At 38.6% G+C, this 22,697-nt stretch overlaps 1 protein-coding gene across 1 annotated transcript; it reads left to right on the top strand.

The window, feature by feature from the left end:
• Positions 1–1,813: 1,813 nt before the first annotated feature.
• LOC123864882 (homeobox protein GBX-2-like) lies at positions 1,814–18,791 on the top strand. The gene is made up of 6 exons (XM_045905608.1): positions 1,814–1,984; positions 15,901–16,069; positions 16,309–16,482; positions 17,220–17,410; positions 18,014–18,221; positions 18,493–18,791. Exons 1-6 carry the CDS (start codon positions 1,909–1,911, stop codon positions 18,638–18,640), a joined length of 966 nt encoding a protein of 321 aa, XP_045761564.1. The 5' UTR covers positions 1,814–1,908; the 3' UTR covers positions 18,641–18,791.
• Positions 18,792–22,697: the final 3,906 nt, after the last annotated feature.

Here is a 22,697-nt window from a genome sequence, read left to right as displayed (position 1 = left end):
TCGACATTTCGCATGATAAATAAAAACTATTTTGCATAATAATAATAAAAAACGTTTTAGAATGTACATGTAAATAAATGCCTTTCATATGATACTCTTGTTGATATAGTTATCTTACTTTGAAAATTGAAAATACTAATTTATGTAGTTTACGAGCACTTCATTTACTTTACTAGGTACTTGTGCTATAAGTCCTACCTACCTGCCAAATGTCATGATTCAAGGTCAACGGAAAGTACCTATAGGTTTTTTTGACAGACAAGACGGACAGAGGGACAAACAGACAGACAGCAAAAAGATCGAATAAGAGTTCCATTTTTCCTTTTGAGTTACGGAACCAGGAATTCTCAAGATTCATCAACACAAAAGATTAAAAGAAGATCATAAAAGTAAATGTGTGTTTGTTTCTCCCTCAATTACCAACATAGATACCTTATAGATAGATAGGCAGCAAAGGTTGCCTGGTAGAGATTGCTCAAAGCAATAAGGCCGCCTTTGCACACAATTGTTTTTTTCTGTTTTCTTCTTACTGTGTTGTTATCCTTATATGTGTTTTTTGTGTGCAATAAAGAGTTTCTATCTATCTATCTATAGATACCTAGCCAATCATAGATACTTACCTAGGTTATTTGTATGCCGGAAAAGGAAAGAGTTCCCACGGGATTTCAAACAGTCCTAAAGCCTAGCGGACAAAGTCGCGGCCTTGATCTAGTAGTTATTAAATGGCTATTAATAGTAGAAGATGTCGGCGATTCCTTCTGCATAGGTTTTTAAAAATCCCAAGGGAAGTGCAAAAAAAATATAGCCAAAGTGCATTTTCAGGCATAAAAGTGGCCTATGTCATGCCTTTACCTAACTACTTTTTGGGTATTGTACCTACCTAACCTACTCGTCTAAATTCGTGCGAAAAATTACGCCGATCCGTTGCTCTGTGGACAAACTAACAAAGAAAATCACTTTAAAATTTATAGGTAGGTACCTACTAATACACTTATTTATGGGTAGGATTTACCTTGCATACAATATAATTGAAGCTTCGTAATTAATCAATTTGTATGAAGCTCGCCGACACGTTAATTAGATCATAACGGAAGTAATCGACCGCTTCACCTTTAAAGCAGAGCATAAATATTTCCCGCAAAAGAAAAACAAGTAGTAAGCTATATCAATTGCGAGCTGCCCTCTCGACACGCAACTATCAATTTAATTGGGGGTCCGGGCAGCCTCTTTACCTCGCTTAACTTTTCGATTTACATTCAAAACGGTCTTTTAAAAACCAACTCAATAACCATGGCTCTAAACCCTCGATTCAATGCGTACTTTACAAATCATTCGCCTGGAAAACTTTGCGGCTCGTATCCGATTGGTTGAACCGATGTGGGAGGAGTCGCAAGTCCCGCCCATCGAAAGCTGCGCATGCTAAACGCGTTTTAAACCCCGTTTAAGCGGTATTTTGGGTGAAAACCGCAAGAAAATGTACGTAGCGTCGGTTAGGGGTAGGGCGTTGCTAAATGAAAAGAATTTCCCGCTCGAGCGGTTTGAACATGGCTGACAGGTTGACAGTCATCCCGGATGCGCGCCAAAGTGCAGCTGTCATTAATTTCGCGTTTTTCGAATGACATACTGTCAATCGATTTTCATCGTCTCCCGGTTGAATGTCGTTTAGTAACCCATTTGTAACTATTTGCCTTTACTAATTAAAATCTTTAATGATAGTAAAAAATTAAATAAACTACTTATTTTGAAAACCTACCTATTTATCAAGTAGGTATTTTACGTAGTTTTTGTTAAAATAAATTTGTTTTTTTTTTTAAGTTTTGAAATTCGGTTTTTCAAGTTTCAAAATCGTTATGTGATTTAAAAAGGTTTAATGTTCAATCGCCGGGAAAAGTTTTGATGTAATTGAGAATGCAGGACAGTCACAAGTCGTTCCTTATAAAGGACCTCCTGGGCGATGTTTTGAGACCTGGCGTGGGAGTCCCAGGTAGGTATTTTTAGATACACATTTTGATAAAATTAATTAATACCTACTGTTTAAAACTATGAAGTCTGGGCACATTAGGAGATGAGCTACCATCGTCAATTATAGACTATTAGCTATAGTAAGTACGTACGTAGGTGCCTACGAGTTTTTCTTTATATCATCATTATCATCAAACCATCACTGGCGCACTACTGAGGCCGGGTGTCTCCACAGAATGAGAAGGGTTTAATCTATAGTCTATTGTAAATCGAATCTTAAAAAAGAGCAACCGCCGAGTTTCTTGATGGTTTTTCTCGGTAGGAAAGGCATTCCGTAGATGGGTAGATCTAGTTGACGGTTCAAAGGTACTTGTAAAAGTTTATTTCAATAAAAAATATTTTTTTATTTATAATAAAAATATTTCTATTCTATTCTAATCTACCTGGCTGCCCAAGTACTCAGATAAGCAGATGTTGTTGTTGATGATGATGATGATGATTGTGTAGAAATAAAAAAGTTGTTTCCGAAATATTAGCCGAAGATAGAATTCCGCCGCATCCTACGCCTAGCGTAGCGGCTACGAGTTAGTTCGTAGACCCACGCTACGACTCTACAGCTTTCGTAGCATCTGAATATCCCTGTGCCGTCTTTTTTTTTCATTCCTTTTTTATTTTCATTACTAGAGGATGCCCGCGACTTCGTCCGCGTGGAATTAGGTTTTCAAAGATCCCGTGGGAACTGTTTGATTTTCCGGGATAAAAAGTTGTCTATGTCATTTACATGGACGCAAGCTACCTTGGTACCAAACATACAAATCGGTAAAGCGGATGGGTCTTTAGGAATCCCGTGGGAACTCTTTGATTTTCCGGGATAAAGAGTAGCCTTTGTCCGTCCCCGGGGTATAAGCTAACTCTGTACCAAATTTCGTCAGAATCGGTTAAACTGTTGGGCCGTGAAAAGTTGGCAGACAGACAGACAAACAGACACACTTTCGCATTTATAAAATTAGTATGGATGGATGGAAGTATAGATTAGGTACTTCAGTACGATGGATATGTTCCCGAGAGATTATTTTTCCGTTTAATGCGTTGACGTCAACTTTGTTGAACGATCATTCTGGCACAGTGATTTACGCCTTCGTGCCTGGCAGGTTTCAGGTTCGATTCACGGATGGCTTAATCACACTAATATTATAAAGGAGAAAGTTTGTATGTGTGTGTGTGTGTGTGTGTGTGTGTGTGTGTATGTTTGTTACTCCTTCACGCAAAAACTACTGGACGGATTGGGCTGAAATTTAGAATGGAGATAGATTATACCCTGGATTAGCACATAGGCTACTTTTTATACCGGAAAATCAAAGAGTTCCCACGGGAATTTTAAAAAACCTACATCCACGCGAACGAAGTCGCGGGTATCAGCTAGTTTAGAAATAAATTATTATTTTAAAAACTGGTCAAAAGTGGGAATTGTATACGAAGGGAAATAAGTACTATCGTACAAGAAATAACAATTCAATTTTTTTTGTGATGTAACCACAAATTCCCGGTTTCAGGATTTTTGCCTTTACTTGTGTTATAAGTCATTGCTGCTTGCCAAGTTTCATGATTCTAAGTCAGCGGGAAGTACTTTATAGGTTTTGATTCCCTTGAAAAACGCGAATTTGTGGTTACATCCCAAAAAAATTAAAATGTGTTCATGAACATGTAATTAGTATTTAAAATTTTTAGGGCTCCGTACCTCAAAAGGAAAAACGGAACCCTCATAGGATCACATTGTTGTCTGTCTGTCCGTCCGTCGTGTCTGTCAAGAAACCTATTAATAGGATACTTCCCGTTGACCTAGAATCATGAAATTTGGTAGGTAGGTAGGTGTTAGTTATAGCACAAGTACAGGAATAAATCTGAAAACCGTGAATTTGTGGTTACATCATTAAAAAAAAATGTTTCAGTTTTCAAAATAAGATAACTATACCAAGTGGGGTATCATATGAAAGGGCTTTACCTGCACATCCTAAAAAAGATTTTTATTTATTTTTATGTATAAAAGTTTTTGATTTATCGTGCAAAATGTTGGAAAAAATACCCGAGTACGGAACTTGGACTCGCACTTGGCCGGTTTTTTTAAAGTAATTGGTATAGTTAACGGAGTGGGGTATCATATTTTCGGAAAAAGTGGCTGTGACATACGGCAAACAGACAGACAGACAGACATGACGAATCTATAAGGGTTCCGTTTTTTGCCATTTGGCTACGGAACCCTTAAAACATACAGTCGAATAGAGAACCTCCGCCTTGTTTTGAAGTCGGTTAAAAAAGCTTTACCCATACGTACAGATCGTTGGAACAAATTTTCCATAGTACGCTCTTCTTTCAAGTCAATGACCTTGCTATATAGATTTTTCCCTAATAGAATTAAAATAGGTAGGTACGTTAGCCCTTGAGCCGTACAGCTCTGCATTACCATATTAGATAGGTAATATGCGGGAAAACTACTTATTATTTAACTCTCATGTCATAAGAGGATATTTCATGCGTATTGTCAAAAGAAATTAATGCAATAGAATGCAAATAATTTCAGAGTACACTAACTATCAAGTGTGCCTACCTTGATATACCCAATTATAAAGAAAAAACGCATCTACCAGTTGACGTTCTTACAAATGTATAAATAATTTGTTTAATGAAAAATTCATTGAAGCACTTAACTAACTAATTAAAATACAAGGTACAAAATTAGGTCCTAATGTATTCACCCGCAGGTAAGGGCGGGCACACACTTGCAAATTACCTGCTTATTAGTGTCGCTTGCGGAGGCTCACTTAGGCACGCGCTGGAATGTGTACGAGCCCTAAAACCTTTATTGTTATAAAGTTACAAGGATAAGTACGTACTGACACTTTGTTGAGCATTTGGTCAGAATAAAAAATGATTTTTAGTGTTTTATTAAAAAGGGTCTAATCAATTAAAGTCAAAAAAAAAACAAAAACCTTAGTGAGCTAAATCACACAAATGTACATAAGTATAATAATGTACATTACACTTGTATGTACATTATAGTATTGTGCTGGGAGAGGTGGTACATATTTTTTAAATCAATAAATTAAAATTCATGTGTACAAGAGGTTAATGTAGTTTTACAGTAATATTTTTGGAGCCGGTGCCAAATATAAGTCACACGGATCGTTTATTCTTCATATTGTTTCGGGCCTCCACATTGGCATCTCATTGGTTAAATCGGTTAGAAGAATGGGCTAAGAAAGGGTACCAGAATGTGGATTAGTATGGAATATGGATAATTTTTAACCCCCGACCCAAAAAGAGGGGTGTTATAAGTTTGACGTGTGTATCTGTGTATCTGTCTGTGGCATCGTAGCGCCTAAACGAATAAACCGATTTTAATTTATTTTTTTTTTGTTTGAAAGGTGGCTTGATCGAGAGTGTTCTTAGCTATCATCCAAGAAAATCGGTTCAGCCATTTGAAAGTTATCAGCTTTTTTCTAGTTACTGTAACCTTCACTTGTCGGGGGCGTTATAAATTTTTAATTTACACTTGTATTTACTTAAACTGAAAACGTTAAGGTGGAAGTAACGGGCCTGCCCGCGAAATTCAAATTTAATTTGGTTTTTCACAATTTGTAAACTAAGAGATTTGTAAGAAATTAGCTCTAGTATCGACTAATTTGTGAGTCGATACTAGAGCTAATTTCTTAAACTGGACCCTTTCAAGTAAAAATTTTTATACAAATACTGTGGGGATGATACTGTTGTTGCCGCAAATAGAATGCCATAAGCCTACGTTGTCGTATTAGTTTACAAATTGCGAAAAACCAAATTAAATTTGAATTTCACGGGCAGGCTCGTCTCATGCACCTTAAACTGAAAACGTAAAGTACTTCCAGTTTTCTCACGTGGGACTGCGGCGACCGGACCCTTATTTCTTTAAGAGCAATAAAACTTACGGACACACTAACAAGGCGCCCGTTCCGTGACCCCTTGCAAAACTGCAGTTAGGGAAACCGTAGTTTCGAACATTTATTTGAAAAACTGTGTGTAATAGCCACGTTATTTGAAGGTGGGTTGTGTCAGAATAATATGGAAGTAACTATGGATATGGATTATACTAATTAATTTTATTATTTACTAGCCGATGCCCGCGACTTCGCCCGCGTGGATTTAGGTTTTTCGAAATCCCGTGGGAACTCTTTGATTTTCCGGGATAAAAAGTATATATGTAATCCAGGATATTATCTATCTCCATTCCAAATTTCAGCCAAATCCGTCCAGTGGTTTTTGCGTGAAGGAGTAACATACACACACACACATACAAACTTTCGCCTTTATAATATTAGTGTGATCCTGAAAAAAATCAGCAAGAAACTAAGTCCACCTTACACACAAGTTGTGTGAAAGATGGACTTAGTTTCTTGCTGATTTTTTTCAGGATAAATAATTAATTAGTATAATCCATACTTACTTCCATACTATTCTTGTCTGTCTGTCTGTCTGCTAGCTTTTCACGGTCTAACAGTTCAACCGATTTTAATGTGGTACAAAGTTAGCTTACATCGCGAGGAAGGACATAATAATATGTAGGCTATTTATTATCTTGCAAAATCAAAGAGTTCTCACGGAATTCTTAAAGGCCCATCTTTTTAACCGATTTATATGAAAGGTACAAAGGTAGCTTGCCTCCCGGAAACTGACATGGGCAACTTTTTATTCCGGAAAATCAAAGTATTTTAAAGAAAACTAAATCCACGCGGATGAAGTCGCAGGCATCATCTAGTACAACCATAATATGTATTTTAATGATCATGATCATCATCACCCATCACCGGTCAACTACTGAGCATGGATTACGCCTCAGAATGAGAAGGGGTTTGCCCATAGTCTACTCTGAGCTGGCCGAGTGCGGATTGGCAGACTTCACACACCTTTGAGAACATTATGGAGAACTCTCAGATATGCTGCAGGTTTCCTCACGATGTTCCCTCGCCGTTAAAATGCACTTCGCTACAGAAAGTTAAAGATGCGTGCCCGGGATCGAACCCTGGACCACCGACTAGAAGGCTGTCGTGTTTTCCGCGGGACTAAGTTTCTTGCTGATTTTTCAAAGGACTGTTATAAGCTGAGATCGGGATTGGAAGTTACACACACGTTGTAGGATTGGTGCCTTTATTTGATGACGTCACATAATATGGACTTACAGGCTTCAGACTTCACGTGCTGCGGGAACTTCGTCGTTAGCTGGAGCATTAAGACCACTAATACCTCGTTCTTCACTTCTTCCTGCTTCATTTACTGAATCCAAGCAATTAATTCTGCTTGCTTCGTGTTTCGCTTGGAAGGAGTCATCTCAACTGAACCAACTTTTGAAATATTTTGTTCCAATTTCGAATTGTCCTTTTGAGTTATTCATCTGTGTTCAAGATCTTTCTAACAGAATGTGTAATCTTGCTTTAACATTGGGGGTTTATTTTCTTTAGTTCTTTCTATTATTGTCTAAGTGGAAATTTTTGAGTAGCGGAAACCTGTTATCACTAAATTGTCAAGCTTGGTGCACACGAGTAATTTCTCTAAGACGTCACAGTAGTTTCTGTAAAATTAATATACAATCACAATATTATAATTATCATGATCATCAACACCCATCGCCTGTCCACTGTTGAGCACGGGTCACGATTCAGAATAATTTTTTAATTAATAATAATAATTTATTGATACTTATACATACATGGGTTACATAGCAAGATTGAGATTCCTACCTTCTGCACTAGGAAATACCTGTATTGCAGAAGGTAGGAGTACAAAGTTTAAAGTTTTCTTAATTAATTTCTAATATTCAAACTAGGCTAAAATTATAACTTAACTAGGCTACAATGAGAATTTCGTTGAGTCGGGGGACCGCTAAAGATAACAGATTCTATTCTTTCTAAAACAGATGGCTTTCAAAGCTGTTTCTGTTACCTTTAGCAGTCCCCCGACGCGACGAGCACTTGGATTAAAACTTTACTAATTGGATTAAACTTAAACGGTCAATACATACCTACATACTTATGCCGCACTTGAACGGTTGACGTCTAATAAAGCCAATTGAATTGGGTTAAAATCGTCTAACGCCAAGCGGCATTGTGAATGCCGTAGTACGTCGATCGTGGTTATCTAGGAACGCCGTTGAACATGGCGTTGATGGCCGTTAATGTGGCCGGGATATAACAGCGAAAGCATCGTAAGAAATCAGCCTGCCTGAGTTTTCCATAATGTTTTCAAAGGTGTTAAATCTGCCAATCCACACTTGATCAGTATGGTGGACCTATGGCCCTTTTCAACCCTTCTCTTTCTGATCTCATTGTTTGACAGTTTCAGGTCTTTTTCAGATGGAAGTAACATTCATATTATGTCACTTCCGCCATAAATGGTCCCAATCAGATCAGCTGTTTTGAGGTCTTAGTCTCGGATGAATAAATACTCGTCTTAGTTTGTTTCTCTTGTCAAATATTTTACAAAGTAACGCGTTCCATCAAAGGTCAAGACGCAATCAAGCGCAAAATTAATAAACATGCAGGAAACAATATAAACCGCATTCTTTATCAATTTTTTTATTCACAAGTGATAATTATTCAGCAACACACGCATATGCTCTTCAGAACAGCATGTCGGCCCTTACTCGCGCACGCGGCGTGCACGCGCCATCTTTGATTGACGATTGTCGATGCATTCAATACAGATTATACTAAACTTTTGACTCTGACCATCGACAATTATTTGTTTTTTTTTTTTTTTTAGTTATTGAATTGTTACGCGTGGTTAGGAGTTTTGTTTGTAAGGGTTGTTGATTGTGTATGGTTCATATTATTTTATTTATTTCTTACATTTATGGGCCGAGTTTGCAATGAAGGTTACACTTCATATGCGTTTCTCCATACAAAGATCATTTAGATCAAAAAATAAGCCAATTTTCGATTTTAATCCCTTAATTATTCGTGCCCGACAACAATAAATATAGTAAAATTGTTTATATGTTTTTTTATTCAGATACAAGTTAGTCCTTGAATACAATCTCACCTGGTGGTAAAAGATGATGCAGTCTAGATGGAAGCAGGCTAACCTGGAAGGGGTATGGCAGTTTTTATTAAACCCATACCTACCCCTTTGATTTTAACACGGCATCGTACCGGAACGCTAAAACGCTTGGCGACACAGTTTCGCCAGTAGGATGGTGACTAGCCACGGCCGAAGCCTCCCACCAGACCAGACCAGAAAATTAGAAGTTGTAAATTTGCAAACTTCTGCTAGGAATCGAATCCGGGACCTTCCACTAAAAATTCGTTCGAAAGTTAACCCTTGAAATATCATTTTTTTCAAGATTACATTTTCAGGTGACATAATAACTCAACTCAACTCTTGCTGGCAAACTAAGCTCTGCTGCTTACGCGGTTAGAAAGATTCGACAATTAACTGACGTGGAGACCGCAAAGATAGTATATTTTGCTTATTTTGATAGTATTATGTCTTATGGAATCTTAATATGGGGTAGAGCGGCAGATATTGGGAGAATTTTTGTATTACAAAAAAGGGCAATACGCGCAATTTATAACTTAAAACCACGCGATTCACTTCGAGAAAAATTTAAGGAAATAGGTATCCTTACCGTAGCCTCTCAATATATTTACAACAACATAATTTTTGTAAGACAAAATATTCTTAGTTACAAGAAGGTTGGCGATCTACACAACAGGCTGACTAGACACCGTAACAGGCTTGCGACTCCTACGCTCCGTCTCAGGAAGGTCCAAAAGTCATTTGTGGGAATGGGTATAATCTTCTATAACAAAATTCCTCAGTCAATTTTGGACTTGCCTTTACACAGGTTCAAAAAATCTATTAAAAATATGCTCTTGAGAAAAGCATATTATACTATCGAAGATTATGTAAATGATAAAAAAGCGTGGATTTGAACTTCGATTCGCTCCAGCAATGCGCAGGACTTCAATTGCTTTTATACATGGCATAATATTGTATATCAAATCTTTGAAAAGAGCAACCGCCGAGTTTCTTGCTGGTTCTTCTCGGTAGGAAAGGCATTCCGAACCAGTGGTAGATGCTTTTGACGATTCGAAAGAACTTGTAAAAGTCTAATTGAATAAAAACATTTTGAATTTGAATTTGAATTTGAATATGTATCAATAACAGATACATACGTCCGCAACTAAGCCACTCGTCCCTCAAAGTTTAAAGTACTTACTCTAAGGCCTCATTCACACGAGAGCTTTTTTAACGGACGGTTCAAATAGAACAATTAATGTATTCCCAAGTATCTGTTCACACGTAAAATAGCGCTGAATGACGTGTGAACATATACTTAGAACAAGTGTAAATTAAAAATTTATAACACCCCCGACGATCCAAAGTATTTGAGTTTTCCAAAACATCATTTTCAAATAAATAATTATGTATTTAGGCAACGTCCATCTTGACAGCTTGACATTTGTCCATTGACATAATATTATGAACCTAACGGTTATGTAACCTTCTTTTCTACAAGAAAACTAGAAAAGAGCTGATAACTCTTAAACAGCTGAACCAATTTTTTTAGATTATAGCTAAGAACACTCTCGATCAAGCCACCTTTCAAACAAAAAAAAACTAAATTAAAATCGGTTCATTCGTTTAGGCGCTACGATGCCACAGACAGATACACAGATACACAGATACACAGATACACAGACACACAGATACACAGATACACAGATACACACGTCAAACTTATAACACCCCTCTTTTTGGGTCGGGGGTTAAAAATATATATTTTTTTCTATTTGAACGCTTTTTTAACGGACGTTAAAAAAGCTCTCGTGTAAATGAGGCCATGCCAAATTAGACCTCAATCAGCATAAAAATCGGCAAGCATTCGACATAATCGAGAGATGTCACGGCAGAATGCCGGCGGCGTCCCGCGGAGATCTAAATTGCAAATAACACCGCTCATTTAGGAGACCCACCCTTTGCCAACAAAACACAAAAGTGCCATTTGACCTCGAGCTTGTTTCACTCACTTTTCGATTGAAGAAACCCTGACACTGGCGAAGTGCATTGTGCTGTTTTTGCATTACACAAAGTCACAAAACAAGAGGAGAAGAAGACATTATTTCTGACTTGCTGATGTCTGCGACTTCGTTGTCTGCGTGGATTTAGGTTTGTCGTTCTCGTTAGGTGAAATCTCGTTGGAACTAAGTACTTATTTAATTTTCTGCGATAAAAGAAGCCTATGTACGAATCATATCTTGCATCCTGGTGACGGCAAATATCTGTGCTTTCATTAAGATTAATTTAGAAGTTAAATAGACAGCAAACAGATAGACAGGACAGTTTAAGAAACCAAAAGCTTAATTTGCTATAAAATACGCTAAAGCAGATAAATCTGTGTGGTGCAACATACAGCATGCAATAGGTAGGTATGCATGGCCCGCCCTCCTTCTGCCAAATATGCAGCAAAATTCTGCCCCAAAACAAACACGTCGGACGTTTCACTCCGACACCGGAGCATCCTCAGGAAATGTAGACCTTACGATGCACAAATACAATTTTTGCAATTGTGTGAACCATCGAATTCCTAATTGCTGAGGGTCATGACTCTAGACCTGAATAAATGCACAATATAATGATGAGAAAAGTTGCCGGAAGAAAAGGCATCGATCGCAGAAAATTTTCTGACAAAAACCATGGATGGAAATTGCGAGTACAGCCGTACCGTTTCGCCGCGCGAAGAACAGAGAGGTGTTTACGAAGCTGACTACCAACCTTAGCCAGTCGGAGAGGTAAATCCTTCCGTTCACTCTACCACGCACTACATATTACGAGATTTAGACTCCGTTTGGTGATCATGATTGTGAGAATAACCAGGACCGACGTCTTAACATACTTACTCTCTAAGGCTCGAAAGAAGGAGGAGGAAATGTTTTAACTTTTCTATTAGGGCTGAAATTTTAATCGAATGCATCTCTCGGAAAAATCTTTTTTGGGTGGTCTTGATACATCTTACTTAGTAGATTTGAATGATATACAAATGAGGGGAAAAAAGCGAGTAAACGTGTAATTATTATTTAATTTTGATAACATTAAAGGAAAATTCAAGAACTATGTTGGAATAATTATTTGGCTATTTGTTTGAGATTTTGGATTTGAGGGAGAGCGGGGCTTTGAAGTTTTGAACCTTCAAATCTCTCCTGCCGACGGCCATTAGATATGCTACTGATTACGTATCTCTGTCTTTGTATTAGTATTTAAAGACTTTTTAAATTCAATTAAACTGGAGCCTCAATTCTTGATCTAAGGTGGTGCGGACGGCTTTTGCGTCTTGGATACTGGATAGGGTATGTTTAGAAGGTTATACATTGTTCCTCTTGGAGTAAGACTGTCACTTCAAAAAATAAAACCTCAAAATGATTTCTAACGACTAACGAGCGTATAAAAATAGAGCGGCGGGATAATGATGACAAAAAGATTACGCCACCAATCCCGCGAGCTACACAACAAAGTTAAGCATCGCTTCAAACTAAGACTTGACACTTACGCCCACAAACGGGAAGGTGCACAAAAGCCCCGTTCATAAAGACGTCAGTTTTAAAAAAGGAACGGCCATAGAGTTTCTGCTCTAATTAATGCCTCGGGGCGTTCCGTTTCGCTCTCGAGCAATTGAATACGGGGTTTTGAATGGTGTGTTTTAGCGCGCGCGGGAATCTTGTCTATGACTGCGTTTGTGTCTTTTAATTTGCATGAAAATGGTGGAGAGTGGGCATTCAGCTTTCAGTGTGCTTAGTATGAGATAACACATCTCACGAACGTTGAAAGAATTCGAGCGTCGAATGCAATAGCGTCAGAGTAAAATGGACCTAAGAGCTTTAATATAAAGCAAAAAATTCTGTACCAACTATTTTAATTTCACAATGTTTCCACCAAATCGCTGGTTGTAGATTTATGTACGAAATTAAGCTTTACAACAAGGCTTTGTTTTCTTGGGGAGGAGAAAAAATCCTCATGGTTACTTCAGTGTTTCGAGCGTGACAGACTCCATTGGGGTTGCTGCCTAACATCAGCCTAACGGCTCTGGTGTGTTCTTTTCTTTGCAATATGTATGTCCCAGGGAAATGATAAAAACTAGGATCAAATCCCGGCAGATATCAAAATAACAACCCAATTTGATTATTTCACTTAACAAATTAGTTTGTTTACTACTTGATCGAATTGAGTTGTTATTTTAACATCTTCCGGGATTTGATCAAATCGTACATGCCTGACTTGCCACGACACTGAAGTATTTGGACGCTAGAATTCTATCAACGTTGGCGAGAAAAACAAATACTAAGCACACTGGGCTAGTCGCTTTTCATATTTCCATGCAGGCTCGACGGCTAAACATTCGTAGGCGCATAATGGCGGCTGGCGATTACTCGTTATTTTGCGGGAGGTGAAGAGGCCGGAATTCGAGTGTTTCTCTCGTTATAATTTCTGCATAAATATGCTTTAGCGAGCGATACTCGGCCGGGGCTTGGGGGACGTCGAGAACATCTTAATGTTTTCGCATGGATTCCTCCAGCCAAAACATCGTTATATTCCATCGTTCTTTATCGTTCCGCCTTTATAACGGTCGCTCGTTCAAAATGGAAACTTTATAGATTTCAAATATTATGTAGGTTTGTGCATGATGCCCACGACTTCATCCGCGTAGATTTTGCTTTTTTAACCGACTTAAAAAAAAGGAGGAGGTTCTCAATTCGTCGGAATCTTTGTTTTTTATCCCGAGAAAACTCTTTACTCTTCCTGGATAGAATGTAGTCTATAGAGTACCTATAGAGAGATATACCAGAGTGCAAACCATCTCTGTATCAAATAGATGATCCCCGCAACTTCGTCCAAGTGAAGTTAGGTTTTCATAAATCTCACGGGAACTCTTTGATTTTCCAGGACAAAATTAGCCTTTTTCCACCCTCGGGATCCAAGCTTTCTCTCTCAGGTACCAAATTCTATCAAAATCAGTTCAACGGATGAGCGGTAAATAGCTAAAAACACCTATAATATTAGTATGGATAGAAATTCTATCTAAATACAGTGTAAACTCTATATTGCGAACTTCTATTAAACGAAAAACTCCGAAAAACGTAGAAATTGTTAAGGCTCGTTTGGTTTACATTGTTATCCTCATCGATGGTTATCCTTATATTGAATCATTCTATGTTGTCGTAGCAACCACTCCTAATAGCGAAACAATACGTCATTATTAAGACCCCAAAAGCATTAATTTCACTGACCTTTAAACACCATACAAATATAAAGTCGTAAATATTTATACATGTGTTCATGTGTTGATTGTAATTGCCTAGCACGTGTTTACCTACTTACTGTACTTCCTATCGTTGTAATGCTAGACACTTTTTCACAAGATTATATTATTTTCTTGCGAAATAATACTAGGTCCCTTCAATTTCGCTATATAGAGTTACTGTATTTATTACTGTTGTACGACCAATATAATAACTATTTTATTACCTTTGCAAGTATCTACACAATAAAATAGAATACTTCATACACAAAGCTGATATCCTGTTCTGTGAGGCAATGGGTTGGAGAGTTCTGAAAGCAACGATCTCTATTTACTTATTTCAACGTTTGAAAGTTATTGTATTGTAATATCACAGAATGCATACGTATTATAAGTACTTACCATTGAACTAAAATTGCTATTATAGTGTATACTGAATAAGTCTTTTCATTCAATATTGATTTTATTCATTTAAAGATGCTCATTATCGTTCAAATTAACTCGAGAGGAAAACAATAATTACATTTTATTCAGTGTTATTGTTTTCGCAATTTTAAAAATTACTGCATCGCAATGTATGATATTTCCGTGTTTGGTAATTTTAATTTTCTTACTTTAATTCTCTTCTGATGTATCTATGTATATGAGCCGTGATAGCCTAGTGGCTATAAGACCTCAAAGGAAGGTCGGGGCCTCGATTCCGGGCACGCACCTCAAACTTTTTTGAATAATGTGCGTTTGAAACCATGAAGAAAACCATGAAGAAAAATATTGTATGGAAACCTGTATGCATGAGAGTTCCTCATAAATTTCTCAAAGGTGTGTGAATTCTGCTAATCCGCACTTGGTCAGCGTGGCAGACTGTGGCCTAAACCCTACTCATTCTGAGGGGAGACCTGTGGCCCTATCACGGCTTTTGTCTTCTTTATTTTTTTTATTCAGATAAAAGTTAGCCCTTGACTGAAATCTCACCTGGTGGTAAGTGATGATGCAGTCTAGATAGAAGCGGGTTAACCTGAAAGGGGTATGGCAGTTTTTATTAAACCACCCCTTTGGTATCTACACGGCATCGTAGCGAAACGCTAAATCGCTTGGCGGCACGGTTTGCCGGTATGGTGGTAACTAGACATGGCCGAAGCCTCCCATCAGACCAGACCAGAAATTTAGAAATCATAAAATTCCAAACCGCTGTCAGGAATCGAACCCGGAACCTCCCACTAAAAAGACCACAGCGCTTACCCTTGCGCTGCCGTAAAAGGCGGTGAGTTGATTAAGATGGTGTATGAATACTTTATAACCAACTAGCTGATGCCCGCGACTTCGTTCACGTGGATGTAGGTTTTTAAAAAATCCCGTTTGTAAGAACTCTTTGATTTTCCGGGATAAAAAGTAGCCTATGTGCTAATCCAGGGTATAATCTATCTCCATTCTAAATTTCAACCCAATCCGTCCAGTAGTTTTTGCGTGAATGAGTAACAAACATACACACACACACACACACAACACATACACACAAACTTTCGCCTTTATAATATAATAATGTGATCGCATCAGGCACAACCAAACAGTTTATGGTTATGTTATCATGATGAACGTAAAGACGTAATGTTTGTCCATAGGAACAGCTCATGAGGCAGAGGAATCAGAAGCCAGGTGCGACTCCGCCGCCACACACAACCCTGAGGATTCCGACATCGAGGACGACATCTCAGTGGGCGACAACCGCTCGGACACCTCCTCGCCCAACAAGTTACAAGTTTCTTATGAGAATGATCCCGATAATTGCATGTAAGTGTCTTAATATTATCACTTTAAAAAAAAAAATTGAAAATATTACAATAAAACTTAACTAGCCTTATCTAATTACTATACAAATCATGGCCGCGTGAAATGGTGCCAAGAATACTGGCTGCATTTCTGCGTTAAATGCTTTTTGTAAATGAAGCCCACAAATTATACATCCTGTTTGGTTTAGGTATATTTTAATTATTACTTCTTCAATAAACGAAAATAATATTTATTAATAGGAAAGCAGATCAGAAAAGAGCAGATTCTGAGAATGACCGAGCGTCACCAACGGAGTTTTCCAACCGAATATCAAATTCCGAATATTCTTCTCCTTTCAAAGAAGATGACCACGAATTCGAGAGGCCAGAGGAATCTATGAAGTTATACGAGGGATCTCTATTTCAACTATACAGGTATATTAAAGAGACATTGGAAAATATATCTTTTTGAGGTTCCGTATCTGAAGGATGCCAACCCACATGCTCGCATTACTGACCCAGCTCTCTAAATAACAATTTAAAAAAAAGGATGCAAACGGGACGCTATCATTATACTGTCCACCTGTCTGTCAGCGAGCTGATGTTCTTTATCTAGTAATTTATTCCAAATCTTTGTTAATTCTGGATCCTTGGTCTGGTTTGAATCATTTAAATAGTACTGTAAAAACTGTAATGGCCTAGTGGTTAAGAAGTCGGCCTCCAATTCGGGGGTCCGGGGTTCGATTCCGAGCACGCTTTCTAGAGCTATGTGTGTTTTAAGCAGTTAAATGTCACTTGTTTTAACGGTGAAGAAACCCTGCGATGAGAGTTCTTCATAATGTTTCCAAAGATGTGTGAAGTCTGTCAGTCCGCACTTGGCCAGCGTGGTTAATTCAGAGCTCTATAGCCAAACCCTTCTCATTCTAAGACAAGACTCGTGCTCAAAAGTGAGCCGGCAATGGGTAGATGATGACGATGATGATGATGATGATGAAAAGAGCAACCGCCGAGTTTCTTGCTGGTTCTTCTCGGTAGGAACGGCATTCCGAACTATTGGTAAATTATTTAACGATTCAAAAGCACTTGTAAAAGTCTATTTGAATAAAAATCTATTATTCTTTTCATACTTGCATTTGTAGAAGGTGCAAATCAAGCATGTTCACTTTATACAGGCATACAGACAGGGAAGGCCATAAGGAAGGCGACGGTGAGAGGAGTGCGTTCGAGATCGCTGGCTCTTTGTCTGACAGCATCTATGGCAGGTCGATGGACTTAACCAAGAGTTCGTTCCAGTCGCAGCTGCTGGCTGGCTTCGCGTCCGTCATGGCGGGGGGCTCGCAGAGGGAATCGCAAGACCCAAACAGTATTTGTATAACCGGTTTATATATATACTTTTTAAATTACAGGATAGGCTTGCGCTTAACCACAGATGAGTTCTGAGTTGGAGCAAGCTTGCTTAGAAGATGCCTATTCACTCTTGTATTGAATGTATATGTGACGGGAAACACGGACGTCGGAAGAGCGTCACAAACCTTAGCGGTTCGTATCAAATACGAGTAGGTACGTTGAGCAAAAACGTGTAGTGCGAGTAATTTGGATGTCGACCACATGATTTCTCCCTGTTCTGTGATGGTACGGCGAAGGAAGAATAAGTTCTTTTTTTTCCTTCACTATAGTTAAGCGCTTGACCACAATCACACCTGATGGAAAGTGATGATGTGGTCTAACATGGGACGCGTTTACCTAGAAGGTGCCTATTCACTCTAGATTGTGGAGTTGTTGAGCACATTCTCCAAAATATATACGATAACAGGTCGATAAGCAGGTGACATTGCGACGGTGCTATAGAATTTCATTGAGTTTGATTCGTTAATATTAAGAATTAGAAGAAGAAGAAGTATGTTAAGAAGAAAGTAAGAAGTTTGTTTTGAGCACACTATGAATCTCTACCCTCCCTCTTAACCAGATCGTCAATCGTCCAACCGCACCGGTGGCACGCCGACCTCTGGCCGCAAGCCTCGCCGTCGCAGAACAGCCTTCACCCACGCGCAGTTGGCGTACCTGGAGCGCAAGTTCCGCTGCCAGAAGTACCTGAGCGTGGCTGACAGGGGAGACGTCGCCGACGCGCTCAACCTGAGCGAAACACAGGTCAAGACTTGGTACCAGAACAGAAGGTGAGTCATTGGCAGAACTCATTTCAAGCTCAGGCTCTATGGCAACAAAAATGAGTATAATTATTATATTATGTAGTTCTATTTCATGAAGACCGCTCAGCTTTGGATGTAGTGTACAGATAAGCGTTAATGCATTTGTATGCGTAACATTACTGAGCACGACTGAGTACCACGCACACTATGACAATGTGTACATTTGCACTCACACAAACATAGCTAAACGGTCTTCGTGAAATAGAATATCTGTATCAAAATTCTTCTTTCCCTCTAGAACAAAATGGAAGCGCCAAAACCAGCTCCGCTTGGAACAGTTACGGGCGCAAGCGGCGAGCGGTGAGCGCGAACTTTCTGCCCATGCGCTTCCACTCGCTTGCGCGCTCCTGCCTCCATATCCCGCGTACATGCACTGCCATCTATGAAGAGTATAAACAGAGGTATACGAGTAGTACGCGTCACAAAACCAGCTTCGCTTGGAACAGTTACGTGCGCAAGCGGCGAGCGGTGAGCGCGAACTTTCTGCTCATGCGCTTCCACTCGCTTGCGCGCTCCTGCCTCCATACCCCGCGTACATGCACTGTCATCTATGAAGAGTATATACAGAGGTATACGAGCAGTACGCGTCACGAAACCAGCTCCGCTTAGAATAGCTACGTGTGCAGGCGGCAAGCGGTAAGCGTGAACTCTCCGTTCATACGCTTCCACTCGTTTGGGCGTTACTGCCACCAAACCCCGCGTACATGCACTACCATCTATGAAGAGGATAGAAAGAGATGTTTAATAAAGCTAGGATTTCCTAGGAAAGCGATGCCGTCACATAGCGTGCGTAATGTAGCGTCGAGTACTTCCACTAATTTTGTTTATCTCGGACTGGATGGAGCAAAACCTGGGTCATGGGATTCTTTGCAAGTTTGTCTGGTGCGCCAAAAATGAATCAAAACTTTTCTACTTTCGTTTCATGAACGCATCTTGTTTTAAACGAAAATGTTTCGTCCTCATCAGTTGATATTTCGCACAAATATCGAGATTATATCAAATAATACATAGTTGTAATAAATAGAAATTGGTTTAACGTAGAATGAGTATACCTACTTAGTTAATTTGCACATCGATGTAAATAATTGATATTGTATAGAAAACTAGTCACGATTAGCATAGTTTTGTTATGTTGATTAAAAGACAATTAGTCCATAGAAAGAGAATTACTCTGCACTTAAAAAAAGTGATCAAGAAGCATTATAATAAATACATTATCACCCAATTAATACTTTTACATACCTCCCAAACTGTCTATGCTCTTTTGTTAAATTAAATAGTACAATAAAAAATACATTTAAAAAAAAGAGAGAGCCAGCGACGGTCAGACCCTCGTTATTTTATAAACGCTGAAAGTTCCTCTACGTATTATCCCCAATACAGGGAAGAAGAACAGTTACTATGAAATTCATGATGGATCATGGGGGCTTGGCTCTCGATAGGAACGGCATTCCGAACCGGTGGTAAATTACTTTGACGATTCAAAAGCACTTGTAAAAGTTTACTTGAATAAAAAATTATTCTGTTCTATTTTATTTGGAAGATAACAAGTAAAAAAGTTGTAGATATATTTTTTACGTCGAAATATAAAGTGTATTTTTTTATATTTTTTCGGAATAGTTAAGTTGTAGAATATCTCTTAAGAGTCGTGGCAACCCTGTGCCAGATTCTTCCCTGTGTTGGGGACAATATGCAGGGAAACTTTCAGATCTTATAAAATAACGAAGGTCTAGCCCTCGCTGGATCTTAGTCCATTAGCTCTAAGAGGTATTTTTATTTCTGTTATACAAAATAAGTAGGTACCTAGGCGGTCCCATAATGAATTGGCCTAGCTATGAAATAGTCAACAAAATGAGATGAAACCAATTTTATTTTTCTATGTAATCTCCACTAATATAAACACACTTTTGACTTCTGAGAACTAACATCTCTAAACCTTCATAAAAGTGACTTCAATCTTTGTCTTCAAAATGACTAAAGGCGGCCGCCTGCAATTCTTCATCGTTTGAAAATTTCCTTCCTCTTAAGCCCCGCTTTAAATTTGGGAACAAATAATAGTCTGACGGGGCCAGGCCTGGACTATACGGTGGATGTTCCAGTTCCGTGAACCCGCATTCACAAACTGCAGCCTTCGGAACACCGGCAGTGTGAACGGGTGCGTTGTCGTGGAGCAACAGGACGCTTTAAGACAACTTGCCTCTGCGCTTCTCCTTAATCGTGTCTCGCAGTTTATATAGTAATGAAGCATAATATTCGCCGTTTACGATTGTATTACGTTTTTTAAATTCTACCATCAAAATCCCTTGAGAATCCCAATAGATTGTACACAAGACATTTTTGGTGGATTTTTGCACCTTTGCCTTTCTAGATGGCTTTTCACCCTTGTAACACCATTCCATTGACTCGCGCTTGCTTCCTGGATCATGATATAAGACCATAGTTTCATCACCAGTAAGTAGCCGCTCGATTACATTCTTTGTGTTTTCGTCCCAAAGACCTAAAAACTCGGTTGCACAGCGCACTCGCTCCTGTCTTTGGACAGCTGAAAGAAGTTTCGGAACTCATCTTGCACTAACTTTTTTCATACGAAGATGGTCATGGATTGCACGATGGATGGTACTTTTTGTAACGTGTGGTATTTATTGTATATAAATATTAAAAGTAAACATATAACTTCAAATCACTGATCTCCTTACGACTAGCGACATCTGTGCGTAGCGGGTGGAACTAGTTCGGCATCTTGGTGTGATGCTTGTAACAGCCATCATAAAAGAATTTATTTATTATTACTAATTATTAATTTACGTTTGTGTAAATATTTGCCTTTTCTTTATAAAAGGATCTATAAAATACATTTGTAAAAGTTTCACATGAGTTAGGGAATTATTTTTAAAACTGACAGGTGGTCAGGAATCTGGGGCCAGAGAGAAAAAAAAAAAAAAAAAGAAAAAGAATTTGGTGTGACAGTTTTTTTTTCTTTTTTCGTACGCCTTGCAAGATGGATGGCGTAATTAAAATTCGTAAAGGATAATGTGTTAGTTTAGGCTGGGATTTTTGAAAAATGTTTTAGGATAAAGTTCTACCACGCGGCGGGTGGGTGTCGGTCATCACGATTTGGTGGCGACATGGGTGTGTCGTGTTGATGTGTTGTTGTGATTAAGAATTTTATGGAATTTAATTGAAATTTAAACAACTTGATAAGAAAATCATCATCATGGTCCCCTAACAACCTAATAATTTAAAAACCATGATTGGGTTATAAAATAACGCTGAAATTTGAGAGTTAACACGCGTTTTGCTCGCTTCACGTTTGGATTGAGGAAGCGTGCACCGCCAGTAATCCATAGGAATCTCTTGCATCCTTTACCTTGCTCGTCCGTATGACACACGGCCACAGTCTGCATGAGCCGCGCGTCCGGAGCGAAGCTTGATTTTTCGGAACAGGTGTTTTCCTAAGTCTTCAGGATATTAAGGTGGATTCTCTCCAACATATTAACTTTTTTTTGTGAAGCTAATTCAACTACTTTTGTATTTTGGTTTACATTTATATTAATTGATGGTTTACCCTAGATTGTGACTTATCCGTTCATAAAATTGTAACTTAGCATTATGTCGAGTAACCTAAGATCATAATTAAGGTGCGTTGAGTGCGGACAGCACCTTGAGATTGTATAATACCTCTCATGTCTCAGTAACTAGTCGAGTAAACTATAAATTGTAAAGCTCTAACAAACAAGAGAAGAATTAAATAACTATTCCTAAGGTACTCGAGGTTTCAATTCAATAATTAACTTTTTCCACATAAATCCCTGGCTGTACGGAGCTGATTCTGCTAACATGTCTAGGTCCAAGCAACGCACCTAGAGTTCCTGTAAGACCTAGGACCTGGATATGTTACATTTTAGAGAGCCTAAGTCTAGCTGCAATTACTCTAATCTTCAAACGGCGGTCACTTAAAACCTCCTCTTCGATTACAGCAATAGTTTCAGGAGAGAACACTTTCACCGGTCGACCGTCATGGCCGAAGCCTTCGACCGTTTCTCTCCCGAAGCGAAACTCTTTCACCCAGTTTCTTACTATGCTATACGAGGGGAAAGACTCCTTGTACTCATCATCTAATCGTTCTTTTATTTGGGCGGGAGATAAGTCTTCATTAAACAGAAACTTGTGACGCTTCGATATTCGGTTTTCGACATTTCCAAAAAACACGCGAATCTTGATGTTCAAACCACTGCTGAGCTGAGACTACGCTTTTCATGTCGATGCATTTTAGTATATAAAGTAACACGATAAACGTACTGTCCGATATAACATAACATGTATCGATATGTTGCTTAGAACTATATCAGGCCAATTCATTTTGGGACCGCCCACGTAAGTATATTTTAAAAATTCGGATTCAATGATAAATTAGATATATGTACTTGTAGATTTTCTTATAAA

The sequence above is a fragment of the Maniola jurtina genome, chromosome 4 (genome assembly GCF_905333055.1).
Source record: "Maniola jurtina chromosome 4, ilManJurt1.1, whole genome shotgun sequence".
NCBI lineage: Eukaryota > Metazoa > Arthropoda > Insecta > Lepidoptera > Nymphalidae > Maniola > Maniola jurtina.
The sequence above is the reverse complement of the archived record's forward strand: the minus strand, read 5'-3'. Positions and strand labels throughout refer to the sequence as shown.

What these genes read in the sequence shown, in the direction of transcription:
- LOC123864882 (XM_045905608.1), top strand. Translation starts at nt 1,909, where the DNA reads ATGCAGGACAGTCACAAGTCGTTCCTTATAAAGGACCTCCTGGGCGAT. An exon ending in TCTCTATTTCAACTATACAG is followed by an intron (nt 16,483 to 17,219) that starts GTATATTAAAGA and finishes CACTTTATACAG; the next exon opens with GCATACAGACAGGGAAGGCC. An exon ending in GGAATCGCAAGACCCAAACA is followed by an intron (nt 17,411 to 18,013) that starts GTATTTGTATAA and finishes CCTCTTAACCAG; the next exon opens with ATCGTCAATCGTCCAACCGC.